Source organism: Nerophis ophidion, linkage group LG23 (assembly GCF_033978795.1).
Source record: "Nerophis ophidion isolate RoL-2023_Sa linkage group LG23, RoL_Noph_v1.0, whole genome shotgun sequence".
Lineage (NCBI taxonomy): Eukaryota > Metazoa > Chordata > Actinopteri > Syngnathiformes > Syngnathidae > Nerophis > Nerophis ophidion.
Window position 1 is genome coordinate 40639461 of NC_084633.1, and position 22472 is coordinate 40661932.

At 40.8% G+C, this 22472-nt stretch overlaps 1 protein-coding gene across 4 annotated transcripts in view; it reads left to right on the forward strand.

Moving 5' to 3' along the window:
• Positions 1-20033, forward strand: part of LOC133541283 (MICAL-like protein 1) — a 249806-nt gene extending 229773 nt beyond the window's left edge. For 3 of the 4 annotated variants that reach the window (XM_061884597.1, XM_061884599.1, XM_061884598.1), the window contains 5 exons: positions 2275-2365; positions 2428-2501; positions 9427-9541; positions 16160-16206; positions 19658-20033. In XM_061884597.1, coding sequence (XP_061740581.1) covers positions 2275-2365; positions 2428-2501; positions 9427-9541; positions 16160-16206; positions 19658-19830 — 500 coding nt within the window. In that variant the 3' untranslated portion in view covers positions 19831-20033. The remainder of the gene's footprint in view (positions 1-2274; positions 2366-2427; positions 2502-9426; positions 9542-16159; positions 16207-19657) is intronic. The other variant, XM_061884600.1, reaches the window with a different exon arrangement.
• The last annotated feature ends 2439 nt before the right edge of the window (positions 20034-22472 follow it).

Genomic DNA, 22472 nt, shown 5'->3' on the forward strand with positions numbered 1-22472 from the left:
GAAGCCTTTTCTTAGTCAAAAGTTTGCCAAAATGCACCAGCAAGACTCTCAGACCATGAGAAACTACATTCTCTGGTCTGATGAGACCAAGATTGAAGTCTCTGGTCGGAATGATAGGCGCCATGTTTGGAGGGAAGCAGGCACGGCTCATCACCATCCCTGCATGCTGGTGGCAGCATCATGCTGTGGGGATGCTTTTCAGCGGCAGGAACTGGGCGTCTATAGAATGAAATATGAATGCAGCAATGGACAGAAAACCAACCTGTTGGATCTTGACAGGTGCTGCAAAGAGGAATGGGCCAAACTGCCCAAAGATAAATGTGCCCAGGTTGTGGTGTCGTAGTCAAAAGGACTTGAAGATGTCATTTCTGCCCAAAATGCAGCAACAAAGTATTGAGCAAAGGGTCTGAATACTTATCTACGTGTCATTTTGTATTTTTAATACATTTGCAAAATTCAAAAACCAAAAAAAAAAACACTTTACACATCGTCATTATGGGGTATTGTGTGTTGAATTTTAAGGACAAATTAATAAGGCTGTAACATAAAATGTGGAAAAGGTGTAGTGAATTTAATATATATTAAATATATATAAATATATATTTTGTATATATGTATGTGTATGTCTATGTACAGTATATATGTATATATGTATATATTAGTTCTGTCAAATAAGTACATTCCTAATCAAAATAATCACAGTCTTGCACTTTGAATAATTGTAAATTAATTGCAGTAGATAATTGTACACATGAACTTTAAAAAAAGACCTTCATATTTTGACACAAATGCCATTTTATTGTCAGAATGTCACCCAGAAGCATAATATATATATATATATATATATATATATATATATATATATATATATATATATATATATATATATATATATATATATATATATATATATATATGTATGTATATAGATATATATACATGTATATATATGTATGTGTATATATATGTGTATGTATGTATATATATGTATGTATATGTATGTATGTATGTATATGTACATATATGTATACATGTGTATATATATGTATATATATAGATATATATACATGTATATATATGTATGTATATATATATGTGTATGTATGTATATATATATATGTATATATATGTATGTATATAGATATATGTATACATGTATATATATGTATGTGTATATATATGTGTATGTATATATATGTATGTATGTATATATGTATATATATGTATGTATGTATGTATATGTACTTATATGTATACATGTGTATATATATGTATATATATAGATATATATACATGTATATATATGTATGTATATATATGTAGTATACTACTACTCTACTGATCATAACAAGTCTATGACTATGTACAGTACATACACTACACACATTACACCACAACTTACATACAGTACACACACTTACATACATCACTCTACTGACTGTAATACATACATACACAGTACCCATGACATATCATACACCAGACACTCACATACACACACACCTCACAACCATACCCATACATGTAAGTACATACACTGACTACTATACATACTAGTACATACATCTACTCATTACATACTTGACACTACACACACATATACACTACACATATCTCTATATATACACACACTCCCCACTCACACTCTACACACTCCCCCAAAACACAAAGACTCCCACTCACCTACACACCCCCCCGCACCCGCTCCGACCAGTAAAGATGCTACCAATTGTGGGGTTAGAAAGCCAAGGCCCCCCACATAAGCAACCACACGTTCCCAACAGACCCCTGCGTGAGACACTAATTTTGACTTGAAAGAAACTCAACTTTGACAGTCCTAATTTATACAATATACTGTATTTCCTTGAATTGCCACAGTATATAAAGTATGTGCCTGCCTTGAATTACTGCCGGGTCAAACTCGCTCCCCAAAATAATTAGCGCATGCTTAGTATTACCGCCGGGTCAAACTCGTGACGTCACGAGTGACACTTCCCCTGTCATCATTTTCAAAATGGAGGAGGCTGATTTCAATACCGGTAATTTGAAATCGCATAAAGGGAAGAAGATGAAGAGCTATTCAGTAGGATTTAAGGTCCAAGCTTACATCACACTCAAATTTTTACTGCATGCCTTTGGTAAGTGCAGGAGTGAGAAGAGGTTTTTAATTAATTAGCGCCCTGGCGGCAATTCAAGGAAATACAGTATATTTTTATGTCTCACATGTCAAAGGTCGCCGAGGCAAAGAATTCCCGTATTTTTTTCCCTTTTTAGACGAAGAGGAAGACCATTTGCTGAGCGAGTGGCGTTCTCTGATCCGCGAGAGGGACTCTCTGATGCGCCGAGACACTGAGCTGGTCTACCTGTAAGGGGCTGCACTTTTGACAACAGCCTTGCACAACTTGTCAACTGCACTTGCTGTGTTAGGACCAAGCAAGGGAAGTTGGAGGAGAGGCAGGCGGAGGTGGACTTCCAGCTCAGACGTCTGCTCAACAAACCAGGTCAGTCTTCCTGGGGCCTTCCACTAAATCCATGTGGGGGCCACATTTCTAAAGAGCTAAGGACTTCCCTCTTCACTATTACCAAAGTCTTCTTATTTTGTTCAGTACACATTTGGTCAATGTCAGGGGTGTCCACACTCCTGCCTGCAGCTCAATTATAGCGGTACAGCTCGGTTGGTAGAGTGGCCGTGCCAGCAACTTGAGGGTTGCAGGTTCGATTCCCGCTTCCGCCATCCTAGTCACTGCCGTTGTGTCCTTGGGCAAGACACTTTACCCACGTGCTCCCAGTGCCACCCACACTGGTTTAAATGTAACTTAGATATTGGGTTTCACTGTGTAAAGCGCTTTGAGACACTAGAGAAAAGCGCTATATAAATATAATTCACTTCACACTTCACTTCAATTTGGCCCACTGAACGTCTCGAGTTAAAAATGAGACTGCGTTCATTTTAAAAGGCTGAATTACTTGCTTCCATTTCGTCATCACCAAGTTGACGATGTGAGTAATTCAAGTCAAAAACCTTTAATAATGCTCTAAAAGAAAGTGCAGCACAGCCTTTACTTATATGACCCAATGCAAACAACCTTCCCTGGTCATGGTGCAAAAAAAGAACAATTTGACCGACACTGCTCACTGAACTTTGTGAATGTTATAAGAAACGTCCATGCAACATAAAAAAAAAATCTAAATTACACCCATTTAAATCCATTACAATGGATGTAATCTATTACAAAGCATGATGGGAAAAATATAAAACACTCTCCCCATATTTATCCTTGTTTGGCGCATTTTAGCTGATTGACAAATCTTTAATGAGGTCTTCCATGACGTCATATATTTATATATATATATATATATATATATATATATATATATATATATATATTAGGGGTGGGCAAATTAATGCGTTAATTATGAGTTAACTCATCAATCTATTAACGCCGACAATTATTTTATCGCACATTTGCGTATGTTGTTTACATGTTTTTATTTTGTTAACGCCTTTTCTTAACAAGATGGCTCCGCCCCGCGTGGAGGGGCTCTTGGTAAAGATGGAACATTTGGCAAAAATACCGGACAATTCTGCAAATGTCATGGCTGGCTTACAGCGTGGTCACTCCGGGATCACTTACGACCGCCAGACAATTCTGGATGTGGATAGATCGGGCCGTTTTGGACTGAATGAGGCGTCCTTGCTAGACCGGCTAACTAGCATGGGAATACTTTGCCGGCTACATCCAGCGGCCTGTGAAGCAGCGGAGTATATGTGTTGTCTGTCTATTTATGAATAATGCAGACCAGGAGTGTTGGCTGAGTTCTTAACGTTTACTTTCAGAGCGTGCATATCACAACATACAAGATGCCGTCATGGCGACACAACCTATACATGCTCCTCACTCCTGTTGCATGCTGGGTAGGGTAGTTCTTTTATTCCCTGGCTCATAACATCACAATATAGTACCATGTATATGATGCCTTCAGTTTATCAAAGCACCAAGCAAACAATCGGAAAATTCCCATCATATCAATTCCTAGATATGGTCATAATTATTTTAAGTGCACTACACAGAATAAACACAACATTATTAATATTGCTACTACGGATAATTTGATCAAACATTCCCTAAAACAGCCCACTACCTATAATATAGTTTTTTTAAACATAAGATCCCTGATAAAAAAATTTTTTTCTGCTGTTACCTCAGAAATTGCCTGTTCAGATGTTATGATTGTGGCTCAGAGATTTGTATGTAGATTATATTTATTTTCCATAACAAACAGGATAACTTAAATACCCTGGCAGTGGCAATAAGCTTAAATGTTTGTATTTACATTTTTGGAGTTGATTTTCATAAAATATGCTATTTAACTGCTACTGTTTAACAAGGACTGATTTAAATTGTGTTTGCACAACAAATGTTTTGGCACTTTTGTTCATGTGGGAGAATATTCCAATAAAGGTGCACTACACACTACTTTTGAATTCATTATTGGGCTTTGCGTATACAATGCAGTTAATTGCGATTGATCGGAGAAATAGTGCGATTAACTTCGATTAAAATGTTTAATCGTTGCCCAGCCCTAATATATATATATATATATATATATATATACAGTTGTGATCAAAATGTTGGTGTTTTAGCAAGTTGGACATTTATTCGGTATTTTGTTTATAGTCATATCAAATAAAGATGTGTCAAATAGACAAATGCAACTTCAATTGTAACACTGTATTTTACAAAATAGCAAAAAAAATGACATTTTTCTTAATATGTCATTGACAAAATGATTCAAGCCCCTAGTTCCATGCATCTTTAGTACTTAGTAGAACAGCCTTTGGCAGTAATGACATCCTTCAAAGGTGATACATAAGCTTCTTGCAAGCATCTACGGGTATTTTAGCCCATTCCTCTTGGGCAAAGGCCTCCAGTTCATTCATATTCTTGGGCTTGCGTGCTGCAACTGCCTTCTTCAAGTCCCACCACAGCTTTTCTAGAGGATTTAGGTCTGGCCACTGTGAAGGCCACTCCAGAGTCTTCCAGCCCTTCTTCTGCAACCACTCTGATGTTGATTTGGAGGTATGCTTGGGATCCTTGTCCTGTTGGAAGGTCCAACGTCTCCCAAGCCTCAGCTTCCTCACTGACTTCATGACATTTGCTAGGAAATAGAATTCATAATGCCTTGAACGCGCTGGAGATTCCCGGTACCTGAGGCAGAGAAACAGCCCCAGAGCATGATTGACCCCCCACCATGCTTAACAGTAGGAAAGGTGTTCTTCTCTTTGTAAGCTTCATTTTTTCTCCTCCAGACATAACGTTGATTCATAGGCCCAAAGAGTTCCACTTTTGTCTCATCACTCCATAGAACAGTTTCCCAAAACCTTTGGGGTTTGTCCAGATGATTTTTGGCATACTGGAATCTATTTTCTTGTGCCTGGTAGTCAGAAGTGGGGTGCGCCTGGGAGTTCTGGCATGGAGGCCTTCATCTCGTAGTGCGCGCCTTATTGTCTGGGCCCAAACCTGCATTCCCCCCTCTGCAATGTCCTGTTGTAGTTCCTCAGCTGTTACCCGGGGGGTTTTCACCACTGTACGCACACAGCATCCTCTTTCTACCACGCCCAGGTCGTGTTTCCACTGTGCCTTTAGCTTTAAACTTGCGAATTATGCTCCCAACTGTGTCTCTTGGAATGTGTAATGTCTTTACTATTTTCTTATATCCACATCCTTTCTTATGAAGAGAAATGACCTCCTCTCTTGACTTCTTTGACCACTCCCTGGACTTCACCATGTTGCAAATACACCATTGACCATATACAAGAAGCTGAGTGTCACAGTCTTTTTCAATCAGTTTAATTGTTGCTTGTTATGGTTCTAATCACATCTACAGGTGTTTTCAACACCTGATTGAAAAGACCTTATTCAAATTCTGTTCTTAAGTGTTATGATCTTCAAGGGGTTGAATAATTTTTTTCAATGAGATATTAAGAGAAATGTTTGGTATGTTACAAAATATAATGTTGTAATTCAAGTTGCATTTGTCTATTTAATGCATCTTTATTTGATATGACTATAAACAAAATACGGAATAAATGTCCAACTTGCTAAAACACCAAAATTGTGTGGGGGTTGAATCATTTTGATCACAAATGTGTGTGTATATATATATATATATATATATATATATATATATATGTATATATATATATATATATATATATATATATATATATATATATATATACATATATCCATTTTCGACCGCTTATTCCATTTTTGGGGTCGCGGGGGGCGCTGGCGCCTATCTCAGCTACAATCGGGCGGAAGGCGGGGTACACCCTGGACAAGTCGCCACCTCATCACAGGGCCAACACAGATAGACAGACAACTTTCACACTCACATTCACACACTAGGGCCAATTTTAGTGTTGCCAATCAACCTATCCTATATATATATATATATATATATATATATATATATGTATGTATGTATATATGTATCTATACCACAGTGAATGATGTGGCAGGCCACATTAAATGATGCATGCGTTACATTACCTGGCAAAATTAGAAGAACAAAGACATTGAGCCAGATGTTACTGTAATATTTCCAGCCATTTGCAGGCCAATTTAAATGATGTGGAAGGCTGGGCCACATCAGAGGACGTTGCGGGTCACATTCAATGATGTGGCACCTTTAAAGATGTGGTGGGTCACATTAAATGAATTGGCAGGCCATTTTAACGCTGTGGCGGGTCACCAAAAAAGATGTGGCTTGTCACAATAATGATGTGGAGGGCCACGTTAATTATTTGGAGGGCCTCAATAAATGATTTGACAGGCCCGTCACTTTAATTATGAGGCTCACCGCTTTAAAGACGTGGCGGACCACATTAAATTATGTGGCAGGCCACATTAGTGATGTTGAGGGCCACGTTAGTGATGTGTCAGGCCACATTAAATCCCTCCAATCAGCTAAACAGACTCAATAACTCCACGGTGACATTTTGGTGAATTTACTGAGGAATTTGTGAAAGTGAAACAATACAAAAAGAATGTTTATAATACTAACACAGACACTTGTAAACCTGTTAGCAAATTAACTAATGCTAACGATGCAATTTTGATTACATTACAATAGCAGGTACAAATATGCATGAAAACACTCCTACAGACATCACACGTGGGACGCTTTAGTAAGTAAGAATGGTTTTAGTTATATTGTAAAACTTACAAACGTTGCTTGGAGTGATGAATGAAGAATCCATACAAGTAAAAACGCTATGGACGGCTAGAAGAAGCCGCGAGTCCTTCTACTTCCGGTTGAAAGGACTAAATCGGCCCGCGAGACGTTATTTTGCGGCCCCCACCTTAATATGAGAGTTTAATGTTAGTGCGGCCCGCGATTTTTTTATGAATGGCGCTTGACAGCGTTGTGTTATTTGGGTACAAAATGGCTCTTTCAACGTTCTGGGTTGCCTACCCCTGCATTAGTGGAAGAGCGGCAAGTGAGTGAAAGCGACAGAGACGTTGCCATGGAGACGAGGTTTTTCTTAGGTGCCCGGCTGCAGTCACACCGCGACAACTGTCCGTCAGTAATAACAGTCCCCGATAACCTGGACCAATTCAAATTGTTCTTTTTTTGTTGTTGTTGTTTAATTTGCACTGCCTCACACTACATATATTTCTATATGACGCCGGATAACACTGCGGGATCCCTCACTTTTTTGCGCTCGCTATCCCGCTACTTTACCGGCTATTATCTGCCGACCGCCCTGTTGCTGTAGGGAGGGAAAGCGGAACGACACACATTGCGGAAATAACATTATTCTCCGTGCGTCTGCTAAATCCAAATATATTCCATGCTGAGGAATACGCCCAAAAATTTTTAGGAGATCTTTTATTGCGGCCCAGACTCTGCATCCTGTGGCCCCCAGGTAAAATGAGTTTGAGACCCCTGGACTAAATAGAAGGTCACTGCAGCAACTGCAGTGAGCAAACTCGTCCACAAGATGTCGCCATAACACAAACAATAACTATTTGCATTAAGGCCGCCAGCGAGAAATAAATAAATTAGCCGCACCGTTTTATAAGCTGCAGGGCACAAAGTGTAGGGAAAAAGTCGCGGCTTATGGTTTGGAATTTACGGTAACTGCCAAAAATGAGGGGACTGGAAGAAGTGCCTTGAGGAACGCCTCAGTTTGCTGGCAAGGTTAGAATATAGTCCATGCCAGTGTTGACCTCGGTCCAAGATCCTCCAGACAACAGGAGCACTTGACCTGGATTCAAGGGCCAGTATGATGTCATTCCTACATCCAGCTTGGGTGGCATGTTGTGCTGCTTCCCTTCCAGAGATGTTGTGCTGCTTCCCTTCCAGAGATGTTGTGCTGCTTCCCTTCCAGAGATGTTGTGCTGCTTCACTTCCAGAGATGTTGTGCTGCTTCCCTTCCAGAGATGTTGTGCTGCTTCCCTTCCAGAGATGTTGTGCTGCTTCACTTCCAGAGATGTTGTGCTGCTTCCCTTCCAGAGATGTTGTGCTGCTTCCCTTCCAGAGATGTTGTGCTGCTTCACTTCCAGAGATGTTGTGCTGCTTCCCTTCCAGAGATGTTGTGCTGCTTCACTTCCAGAGATGTTGTGCTGCTTCCCTTCCAGAGATGTTGTGCTGCTTCACTTCCAGAGATGTTGTGCTTCTTCCCTTCCAGAGATGTTGTGCTGCTTCCCTTCCAGAGATGTTGTGCTGCTTCCCTTCCAGAGATGTTGTGCTGCTTCCCTTCCAGAGATGTTGTGCTGCTTCACTTCCAGAGATGTTGTGCTGCTTCCCTTCCAGAGATGTTGTGCTGCTTCACTTCCAGAGATGTTGTGCTGCTTCCCTTCCAGAGATGTTGTGCTGCTTCACTTCCAGAGATGTTGTGCTGCTTCCCTTCCAGAGATGTTGTGCTGCTTCACTTCCAGAGATGTTGTGCTGCTTCACTTCCAGAGATGTTGTGCTGCTTCCCTTCCAGAGATGTTGTGCTGCTTCACTTCCAGAGATGTTGTGCTGCTTCCCTTCCAGAGATGTTGTGCTGCTTCCCTTCCAGAGATGTTGTGCTGCTTCCCTTCCAGAGATGTTGTGCTGCTTCCCTTCCAGAGATGTTGTGCTGCTTCACTTCCAGAGATGTTGTGCTGCTTCCCATCCAGAGATGTTGTGCTGCTTCCCTTCCAGAGATGTTGTGCTGCTTCCCTTCCAGAGATGTTGTGCTGCTTCCCTTCCAGAGATGTTGTGCTGCTTCCCTTCCAGAGATGTTGTGCTGCTTCCCTTCCAGAGATGTTGTGCTGCTTCCCTTCCAGAGATGTTGTGCTGCTTCCTTTCCAGAGATGTTGTGCTGCTTCCCTTCCAGAGATGTTGTGCTGCTTCACTTCCAGAGATGTTGTGCTGCTTCCCTTCCAGAGAGCGTCTGGAGTGAAGAAGATAAGAGTCGGGAGGAAAGCTTGATGGCCGAGCTGGTCCTGGTCATCGAGCAGAGGAACCACATTGTCAGCACTTTGGACCAAGACAGGCAGAGGTGGGTTGGAAGTCAACAACATGGATGTACAGTATGTTGTGGAAGCACTGATGCAACATGGATGTACAGTATGTTGTGGAAGCACTGATGCAACATGGATGTACAGTATGTTGTGGAAGCACTGATGCAACATGATGTACAGTATGTTGTGGAAGCACTGATGCAACATGGATGTACAGTATGTTGTGGAAGCACTGATGCAACATGGATGTACAGTATGTTGTGGAAGCACTGATGCAACATGGATGTACAGTATGTTGTGGAAGCACTGATGCAACATGGATGTACAGTATGTTGTGGAAGCACTGATACAACATGGATGTACAGTATGTTGTGGAAGCACTGATGCAACATGGATGTACAGTATGTTGTGGAAGCACTGATGCAACATGGATGTACAGTATGTTGTGGAAGCACAGATGCAACATGGATGTACAGTATGTTGTGGAAGCACTGATGCAACATGGATGTACAGTATGTTGTGGAAGCACTGATGCAACATGGATGTACAGTATGTTGTGGAAGCACTGATGCAACATGGATGTACAGTATGTTGTGGAAGCACTGATGCAACATGGATGTACAGTATGTTGTGGAAGCACTGATACAACATGGATGTACAGTATGTTGCGGAAGCACTGATGCAACATGGATGTACAGTATGTTGCGGAAGCACTGATGCAACATGGATGTACAGTATGTTGCGGAAGCACTGATGCAACATGGATGTACAGTATGTTGTGGAAGCACTGATGCAACATGGATGTACAGTATGTTGTGGAAGCACTGATGCAACATGGATGTACAGTATGTTGTGGAAGCACTGATGCAACATGGATGTACAGTATGTTGCGGAAGCACTGATGCAACATGGATGTACAGTATGTTGTGGAAGCACTGATGCAACATGGATGTACAGTATGTTGTGGAAGCACTGATGCAACATGGATGTACAGTATGTTGTGGAAGCACTGATACAACATGGATGTACAGTATGTTGTGGAAGCACTGATGCAACATGGATGTACAGTATGTTGTGGAAGCACTGATGCAACATGGATGTACAGTATGTTGTGGAAGCACAGATGCAACATGGATGTACAGTATGTTGTGGAAGCACTGATGCAACATGGATGTACAGTATGTTGTGGAAGCACTGATGCAACATGGATGTACAGTATGTTGTGGAAGCACTGATGCAACATGGATGTACAGTATGTTGTGGAAGCACTGATGCAACATGGATGTACAGTATGTTGTGGAAGCACTGATACAACATGGATGTACAGTATGTTGCGGAAGCACTGATGCAACATGGATGTACAGTATGTTGCGGAAGCACTGATGCAACATGGATGTACAGTATGTTGCGGAAGCACTGATGCAACATGGATGTACAGTATGTTGTGGAAGCACTGATGCAACATGGATGTACAGTATGTTGTGGAAGCACTGATGCAACATGGATGTACAGTATGTTGTGGAAGCACTGATGCAACATGGATGTACAGTATGTTGCGGAAGCACTGATGCAACATGGATGTACAGTATGTTGTGGAAGCACTGATGCAACATGGATGTACAGTATGTTGTGGAAGCACTGATGCAACATGGATGTACAGTATGTTGTGGAAGCACTGATGCAACATGGATGTAAAGTATGTTGTGGAAGCACTGATGCAACATGATGTACAGTATGTTGTGGAAGCACTGATGCAACATGGATGTACAGTATGTTGTGGAAGCACTGATGCAACATGATGTACAGTATGTTGTGGAAGCACTGATGCAACATGATGTACAGTATGTTGTGGAAGCACTGATGCAACATGGATGTACAGTATGTTGTGGAAGCACTGATGCAACATGGATGTACAGTATGTTGTGGAAGCACTGATGCAACATGGATGTACAGTATGTTGTGGAAGCACTGATGCAACATGGATGTACAGTATGTTGTGGAAGCACTGATGCAACATGGATGTACAGTATGTTGTGGAAGCACTGATTCAACATGGATGTACAGTATGTTGCGGAAGCACTGATGCAACATGGATGTACAGTATGTTGTGGAAACACAGATGCAACATGGATGTACAGTATGTTGTGGAAATACAGATGCAACATGATGTACAGTATGTTGTGGAAGCACTGATGCAACATGGATGTACAGTATGTTGTGGAAACACAGATGCAACATGGATGTACAGTATGTTGTGGAAGCACTGATGCAACATGGATGTACAGTATGTTGTGGAAGCACTGATACAACATGGATGTACAGTATGTTGCGGAAGCACTGATGCAACATGGATGTACAGTATGTTGTGGAAGCACTGATGCAACATGGATGTACAGTATGTTGTGGAAGCACTGATGCAACATGGATGTACAGTATGTTGTGGAAGCACTGATGCAACATGGATGTAAAGTATGTTGTGGAAGCACTGATGCAACATGATGTACAGTATGTTGTGGAAGCACTGATGCAACATGGATGTACAGTATGTTGTGGAAGCACTGATGCAACATTATGTACAGTATGTTGTGGAAGCACTGATGCAACATGATGTACAGTATGTTGTGGAAGCACTGATGCAACATGGATGTACAGTATGTTGTGGAAGCACTGATGCAACATGGATGTACAGTATGTTGTGGAAGCACTGATGCAACATGGATGTACAGTATGTTGTGGAAGCACTGATGCAACATGGATGTACAGTATGTTGTGGAAGCACTGATGCAACATGGATGTACAGTATGTTGTGGAAGCACTGATTCAACATGGATGTACAGTATGTTGCGGAAGCACTGATGCAACATGGATGTACAGTATGTTGTGGAAACACAGATGCAACATGGATGTACAGTATGTTGTGGAAATACAGATGCAACATGATGTACAGTATGTTGTGGAAGCACTGATGCAACATGGATGTACAGTATGTTGTGGAAACACAGATGCAACATGGATGTACAGTATGTTGTGGAAGCACTGATGCAACATGATGTACAGTATGTTGTGGAAGCACTAATGCAACATGGATGTACAGTATGTTGCGGAAGCACTGATGCAACATAGATGTACAGAATGTTGCGGAAGCACTGATGCAACATGGATGTACAGTATGTTGTGGAAGCACTGATGCAACATGGATGTACAGTATGTTGTGGAAGCACTGATGCAACATGATGTACAGTATGTTGTGGAAGCACTGATGCAACATGGATGTACAGTATGTTGCGGAAGCACGGATGCAACATGGATGTACAGTATGTTGCGGAAGCACTGATGCAACATGGATGTACAGTATGTTGCGGAAGCACTGATGCAACATGGATGTACAGTATGTTGTGGAAGCACTGATGCAACATGATGTACAGTATGTTGTGGAAGCACAGATGCAACATGGATGTACAATATGTTGTGGAAGCACTGATGCAACATGGATGTACAGTATGTTGTGGAAGCACTGATGCAACATGGATGTACAGTATGTTGTGGAAGCACTGATGCAACATGATGTACAGTATGTTGTGGAAGCACTGATGCAACATGGATGTACAGTATGTTGTGGAAGCACTGATGCAACATGGATGTACAGTATGTTGTGGAAGCACTGATGCAACATGATGTACAGTATGTTGCGGAAGCACTGATGCAACATGGATGTACAGTATGTTGTGGAAGCACTGATGCAACATGGATGTACAGTATGTTGCGGAAGCACTGATGCAACATGGATGTACAGTATGTTGTGGAAGCACTGATGCAACATGGATGTACAGTATGTTGTGGAAGCACTGATGCAACATGATGTACAGTATGTTGCGGAAGCACAGATGCAACATGGATGTACAGTATGTTGCGGAAGCACTGATGCAACATGGATGTACAGTATGTTGTGGAAGCACTGATGCAACATGGATGTACAGTATGTTGTGGAAGCACTGATGCAACATGATGTACAGTATGTTGCGGAAGCACAGATGCAACATGGATGTACAGTGTGTTGTGGAAGCACTGATGCAACATGGATGTACAGTATGTTGCGGAAGCACTGATGCAACAGGGATGTACAGTATGTTGCGGAAGCACAGATGCAACATGGATGTACAGTATGTTGTGGAAGCACTGATACAACATGGATATACAGTATGTTGTGGAAGCACTGATGCAACATGATGCACAGTATGTTGTGGAAGCACTGATGCAACATGGATGTACAGTATGTTGTGGAAGCACTGATACAACATGGATGTACAGTATGTTGTGGAAGCACTGATGCAACATGGATGTACAGTATGTTGTGGAAGCACTGATGCAACATGGATGTACAGTATGTTGTGGAAGCACTGATACAACATGGATGTACAGTATGTTGTGGAAGCACTGATGCAACATGATGTACAGTATGTTGTGGAAGCACTGATACAACATGGATGTACAGTATGTTGTGGAAGCACTGATACAACATGGATGTACAGTATGTTGTGGAAGCACTGATGCAACATGATGTACAGTATGTTGTGGAAGCACTGATACAACATGGATGTACAGTATGTTGTGGAAGCACTGATGCAACATGGATGTACAGTATGTTGTGGAAGCACTGATACAACATGGATGTACAGTATGTTGTGGAAGCACAGATGCAACATGGATGTACAGTATGTTGTGGAAGCACTGATGCAACATGGATGTACAGTATGTTGTAGAAGCACTGATGCAACATGGATGTACAGTATGTTGTGGAAGCACTGATGCAACATGGATGTACAGTATGTTGTGGAAGCACTGATGCAACATGGATGTACAGTATGTTGTGGAAGCACTGATGCAACATGGATGTACAGTATGTTGTGGAAGCACTGATGCAACATGATGTACAGTATGTTGCGGAAGCACAGATGCAACATGGATGTACAGTATGTTGCGGAAGCACTGATGCAACATGGATGTACAGTATGTTGTGGAAGCACTGATGCAACATGGATGTACAGTATGTTGTGGAAGCACTGATGCAACATGGATGTACAGTATGTTGCGGAAGCACTGATGCAACATGGATGTACAGTAGGGTTGTGGAAGCACTGATGCAACATGGATGTACAGTATGTTGTGGAAGCACTGATGCAACATGGATGTACAGAATGTTGTGGAAGCACTGATGCAACATGGATGTACAGTATGTTGCGGAAGCACTGATGCAACGTGGATGTACAGTATGTTGTGGAAGCACTGATGCAACATGGATGTACAGTATGTTGCGGAAGCACTGATGCAACATGGATGTACAGTATGTTGTGGAAGCACTGATGCAACATGGATGTACAGTATGTTGTGGAAGCACTGATGCAACATGGATGTACAGTATGTTGTGGAAGCACAGATGCAACATGGATGTACAGTATGTTGTGGAAGCACTGATGCAACATGGATGTACATCATGTTGTGGAAGCACTGATGCAACATGGATGTACAGTATGTTGTGGAAGAACTGATGCAACATGGATGTACAGTATGTTGTGGAAGCACTGATGCAACATGATGTACAGTATGTTGTGGAAGCACTGATGCAACATGATGTACAGTATGTTGTGGAAGCACTGATGCAACATGGATGTACAGTATGTTGTGGAAGCACTGATGCAACATGGATGTACAGTATGTTGTGGAAGCACTGATGCAACATGGATATACAGTATGTTGTGGAAGCACTGATGCAACATGGATGTACATCATGTTGTGGAAGCACTGATGCAACATGGATGTACAGTATATTGTGGAAGCACTGATGCAACATGGATGTACAGTATGTTGTGGAAGCACTGATACAACATGGATGTACAGTATGTTGTGGAAGCACTGATGCAACATGGATGTACAGTATGTTGTGGAAGCACTAATACAACATGGATGTACAGTATGTTGTGGAAGCACTGATGCAACATGGATGTACAGTATGTTGTGGAAGCACTGATGCAACATGGATGTACAGTATGTTGTGGAAGCACTGATGCAACATGATGTACAGTATGTTGTGGAAGCACTGATGCAACATGGATGTACAGTATGTTGTGGAAGCACTGATACAACATGGATGTACAGTATGTTGTGGAAGCACTGATGCAACATGGATGTACAGTATGTTGTGGAAGCACTGATACAACATGGATGTACAGTATGTTGTGGAAGCACTGATGCAACATGGATGTACAGTATGTTGTGGAAGCACTGATACAACATGGATGTACAGTATGTTGTGGAAGCACTGATGCAACATGGATGTACAGTATGTTGTGGAAGCACTGATACAACATGGATGTACAGTATGTTGTGGAAGCACTGATACAACATGGATGTACAGTATGTTGTGGAAGCACTGATGCAATATGATGTACAGTATGTTGTGGAAGCACTGATACAACATGGATGTACAGTATGTTGTGGAAGCACTGATGCAACATGGATGTACAGTATGTTGTGGAAGCACTGATGCAACATGGATGTACAGTATGTTGTGGAAGCACTGATGCAACATGGATGTACAGTGTGTTGCGGAAGCACTGATACAACATTGATGTACAGTATGTTGTGCAACTCTACTTTAGGGAGCGTGAAGAGGACGTGCTCTGGGAAGTGATGTCCAAGAACCAAGGTGAGGAAAATAAACATTATTTTTAATTTTTTCATGTGTGCTCCTAAGCAGAATTGTATTTGGAAGTGTCTCCATTACAACATGTTTTCACTCATAAATCCTGCAAAACTATTTTTAATACAACTGGACTCAAACTTGAATTCACTTAGATGCATGTTTTGTACCTAATTAACAGCTATTTTGTCCGCAAAATGTAAATAATGTCACGTCATCAAAACACAAATAAGCAAAAATGTGTTGCCCCAATGCGGGCTCCATCTAGTGGTACGCTGAAGAGTCACTTGATTAAAGTACAGTGTTTTATTTTCCTTTAGTCAAACACAGTGATATTGTTCGGAATGTGTGTAAAGTTGCATTGGCCAAATATATTAATTATGCTTGTTCATTAAAACATCAGTTTTGTTTTTAATGAATACTTAGGTAGTGGTGTCCAAACATGCATGCATACAACATGATACATCACACATGCATGCATACAACATGATACATCACACGTGCATGCATACAACATGATACATCACACATGCATGCATACAACATGATACATCACACATGCATGCATACAACATGATACATCACACATACAACATGATACATCACACATGCATACAACATGATACATCACACATGCACGCATACAACATGATACATCACACATGCATGCATACATGATACATCACACATGCATGCATACAACATGATACATCACACATGCATACATACAACATGATACATCACACTTGCATGCATACAACATGATACATCACACATGCATGCATACAACATGATACATCACACATGCATGCATACAACATGATACATCACACATGCATGCATACAACATGATACATCACACATGCATGCATACAACATGATACATCACACATGCACGCATCCAACATAATACATCACACATGCATGCATACAACATGATACATCACACATGCATGCATACAACATGATACATCACGCGTGCATGCATACAACATGATACATCACACGTGCATGCATACAACATGATACTTCACACATGCATGCATACAACATGATACATCACACATGCATGCATACAACATGATACATCACACATGCATGCATACAACATGATACATCACACATGCATGCATGCATACAACATGATACATCACACCATACAACATGATACATCGGATGCATACAACATGATACATCCACGTGCATGCATACAACATGATACTTCACACATGCATGCACAACATGATACATCACACATGCATGCATACAACATGATACATCACACTGCATGCATACAACATGATACATCAACCATGGCATGCATACAACATGATACATCACACATGCATGCATACAACATGATACATCACACATGCAAGCATACCAAAACATGATACATCACACATGCATGCATACAACATGATACATCACACATGCATGCATACAACATGATACATCACACATGCATGCATACAAACATGAATACATCACACATGCATGCTACAACATGATACATCACACATGCATTGCATACAACATGATACATCACACATGCATGCATACAACATGATACATCACACATGCATGCATACAACATGAACATCACACATGCATGCATACAACATGATACATCACACATGCATGCATACAACATGATACATCACACATGCATGCATACAACATGATACATCACCACATGCATGCATACAACATGATACATCACACATGCATGCATACAACATGATACATCACACATGCATGCACACAACATGATACATCACACATGCATGCATACAAACATGATACATCACACATGCATGCATACAACATGATACATCACACATGCACGCATACAACATGATACATCACACATGCACGCATACACATGATACATCACAACATGCACGCATACAACATGATACATCACACATGCATGAATACAACATGATACATCACACATGCATGCATACAACATGATACATCACACATGCATGCATACAACATGATACATCACACATGCATGCATACAACATGATACATCACACATGCAAGTGCATACAACATGATACATCACACATGCATGCATACAACATGATACATCACACATGCATGCATACAACATGATACTATCACACATGCATGCATACAACATGATATATCACACATGCATGCATACAACATGATACATCACACATGCATGCATACAACATGATACATCACACATGCATGCATACAACATGATACATCACACATGCATGCATACAACATGATACATCACACATGCATGCATACAACATGATACATCACACATGCATGCATACAACATGATACATCACACATGCATGCATACAACATGATACATCACCACAGTGCATGCATACAACATGATACATCACACGTGCATGCATACAATCATGATACATCACACAGCATGCAATACAACATGGATACATCACACATGCATGCATACAACATGATACATCACACATGCATGCATACAACATGATACATCACACAGTGCATGCATACAACATGATACATCACACGTGCATGCATACAACATGATACATCACACATGCATGCATTACAACATGATACATCACACATGCATGCATACAACATGATACATCACACATGCATGCATACAACATGATACATCACACATGCATGCATACAACATGATACATCACACATGCATGCATACAACATGATACATCACACATGCATGCATACAACATGATACATCACACATGCATGCATACAAATCATGATACATCACACATGCATGCATACAACATGATACATCACACATGCATGCATACAACATGATACATCACACATGCATGCATACAACATGATACATCACACATGCATGCATACAACATGATACATCACACATTGCATGCATAACAACATGATACATCACACCATGCATGCATACAACATGATACATCACACATGCATGCATACAACATGATACATCACACATGCATGCATACACCATGATACATCACACATGCATGCATACAACATGATACATCACACATGCATGCATACAACATGATACATCACACATGCATGCATACAACATGATACATCACAATTCCAGTTTGTCTATTCAACATGTTCAAAAAGGAATAGGGAGAACCAGAATTTATTTAATCCTACCCCTTTTCCTTTAAATAGCAGTTGCTAAGACTTTTTATCACTTCCTGTTCTCAATTTATTCACAATATACTCCATAAGTAATAACAATTTAAAAAAATAAATAATTGGTGAAGTAAGTATATTTTAACATGGTGAGATGAGTAAGATTGTCTTGAAATGAATGGATGGATGAAATAAGTAAACAATGAAAGGCATAGGAATAAGTTTGCTGTAACATTTCACAAACTGGGGACCCTCTGGATTGCATATTGTTTTCAAAATTGAACGCTGCGTTCAACTCTCTTTTTAGAGTTGGAAAAAGAAGGTCTGAAAGAGCGAAGAAGTCAAAAGGAAAGTTCCGGGCCCGCCAATGTTTTTAAAAGGCTGAACTTGAGAGTAGAACACGCCAAGCAGTCCTGGACAAGAAGAGCTGAAGACTGCAGAGATTCAAATATTCTTCCTGCACCAATTGATTTCTTCTAAGAAATAACATGCGTCGGTCCTTTTGAATTTACTATTTGGAAGTGAACAACGAGGAGTGGTCCTGTGTGTATCACAGACGAGAGGACACGTGCGTCTGTAATTACTATGCATGTTTTATTACAGACCTGTAAGGACATAAAACAATGTGGTGAAACGGCAGGGTAATGGGAAACTTGACAAATAAATGCATTCTGATCATGAAACATGTGTCTTTGTCACCTCATCTTTTGCACATTGAAAGCAGGATTACCGTATTTCTTTGAATTGCCGCCGGGGCGCTAATTAATTTAAAACCTCTTCTCACTCTGGCACTTACCAAAGGCATGCGGTAAATTTGGGCCTGCGCTTATAAATTTGAGTTTGATGTAAGGATACTGTCATGAAAAGCTCATTTCATAAAAATAACATTATTATGGTCTTAACTTTACTTATAAATGAAGTCCATGCGCAGCTCCTTCTGATCAAAAGCATCGATAACTTGTTTATAGAAGTCTTCCTTATCTTTCTTCAGTTTTTAAAAGTCTCTGTCTCGATGGAGATTTACTTTATTACCTCCTGCTTCAATTGAAAGTCCAGTTTAGAAAACTCTTTTATTTCAGATATGTAATCCTCCATGTTAAAAGTGCAAGCGAGAGGAAAAAATAAACGATCGCTGCTCACTCTTGCTGCTTGTTGTCACTTCTTCCGCAGCCGAGAAGTCGCAAGAAGGATCACTAGCGCCCTCTACCACCAGGAGGCGGGAGTCATTTAATGACTCATATTTGACACACGCAGCTACGGTATATTAATAAAACATAGCTGCTTACTGTTCTTTTTAGCATATTCAATAGCTTGGACCTTACATCCTACTGAATAGCTCTTAATCTTCTTTCCTTTATGCCATTTCAAATGATTGAAATCAGCCTCCTCCATTTTGAAAATGATGACAGGTCAAGTGTCACTCGTGACGTGACGAGTTTGACCCGGCGGAAATTCTAGGCAAATGCTAATTATTTTGCGAAACGAGTTTGACCCGGCGGAAATTCTAGACATGCGCTAATAAAAATAACATTTTGTGAAACGAGTTTGACCCGGCGTTAATCCTGAGCTGGAGGTAATGCTAAACATGCACTTATTATTTTGCAAAACGAGTTTGACCCGGCAGTAATTCTAGGCAGGCGCATTGTCACGATCGGGTCGCATGATGATGCGGGATTTTTGTTCTCCCAGACGAAAACTTAAAGGTAAGATTTGATTTAATAAATATTACGCTGTACTAAACAAACAGAAACAAACAAAAGAACAATGTGCCGAACGCACTGGAAGCTAAGGCTAACACTTAGCACACAGTCTGGAACAAGAACATAAACGTGACTCTTGCTTACCGCAAACAAGGAACACAGGAAGAGCGATAAAACGGGCAGGCTTAAATATAATCTCTTGATTGGACACAGGTGTGTCCCAAAAAACCGAGGCAGCTGAAACTCATAAGTAACCATAGTGACAAATCAAAAAGGAGGTGCAACCAAGAACTAAAGAAGTCCAAAACTAACAACACAACTAAACTGAACATGATCCGGACACGCATACGCGGCAATTCAAGGAAATACGGTATTTACAACCAGAAGAGGCAATTCCTGAAGGAACTCCAATGCTGAAGTTGAACTGAAATGCTGACAGAATGTAGTATGAATGGAAGAATAGTTTCACTGTTGAAGAGCTGTCTCTGAACTGGAATGCTAATGGAATGTAGGATGAATGTAGAAATGGTTTAAAGGGGAACATTATCAGCAGACCTATGTAAGCGTCAATATATACCTTGATGGTGCAGAAAAAAGACCATCTATTTTTTTAATCGATTTCCGAACTCTAAATGGGTGAATTTTGGCGAATTAAACGCCTTTCTGTTTATCGCGCTGGAGGCGATGACGTCGCCGAGGTAACACACCCACCATTTTCATTTTCAACACATTACAAACACCGGGTCTCAGCTCTGTTATTTTCCGTTTTTTTGACTATTTTTTGGAACCTTGGAGACATCATGCCTCGTGGGTGTGTTGTCGGAGGGTGTAACAACACTAACAGGGAGGGATTCAAGTTGCACCACTGGCAAGAACTCTGCCGCCAGACCCCCATTGAATGTACCAGAGTATCTGCACATTTGACCGGCGATGCTAAGGCAGACATGGCACAGAGATGTATGGATAACCTGCAGATGCATTTGCAACTATATTACGTTTCCTTCCACCCACATTTAATGCGAAACAAACACTTACCAATCGACGGATTTAAGTTGCTCCAGTGTCAAAAGATGCGAAAGTCCTGATCGTTTGGTCCGCACATTTTACCGGCAATGCTAACGCAGCTATTCGGCCATGCTATGGCTATGAATAGCGTCAATAGATATTCGCTCAATAGCTTCAGTTTCTTCTTCAATATTTTCATATTCCAACCATCTGTTTCAATACATGCGTAATCTGTTGAATCGCTTAAGTCGCTGAAATCCGAGTTTGAATCCGAGCTAATGTCGCTATATCTTGCTGTGGTATTCCCATTGTTTGTTTACATTGGCAGCACTGTGTGACGTCACAGGGAAATGGCCAGTGTCTTCGCAGAGAGTGAAAATAAGGCACTTTAAAGCTTTATTTAGGGATATTCCGAGA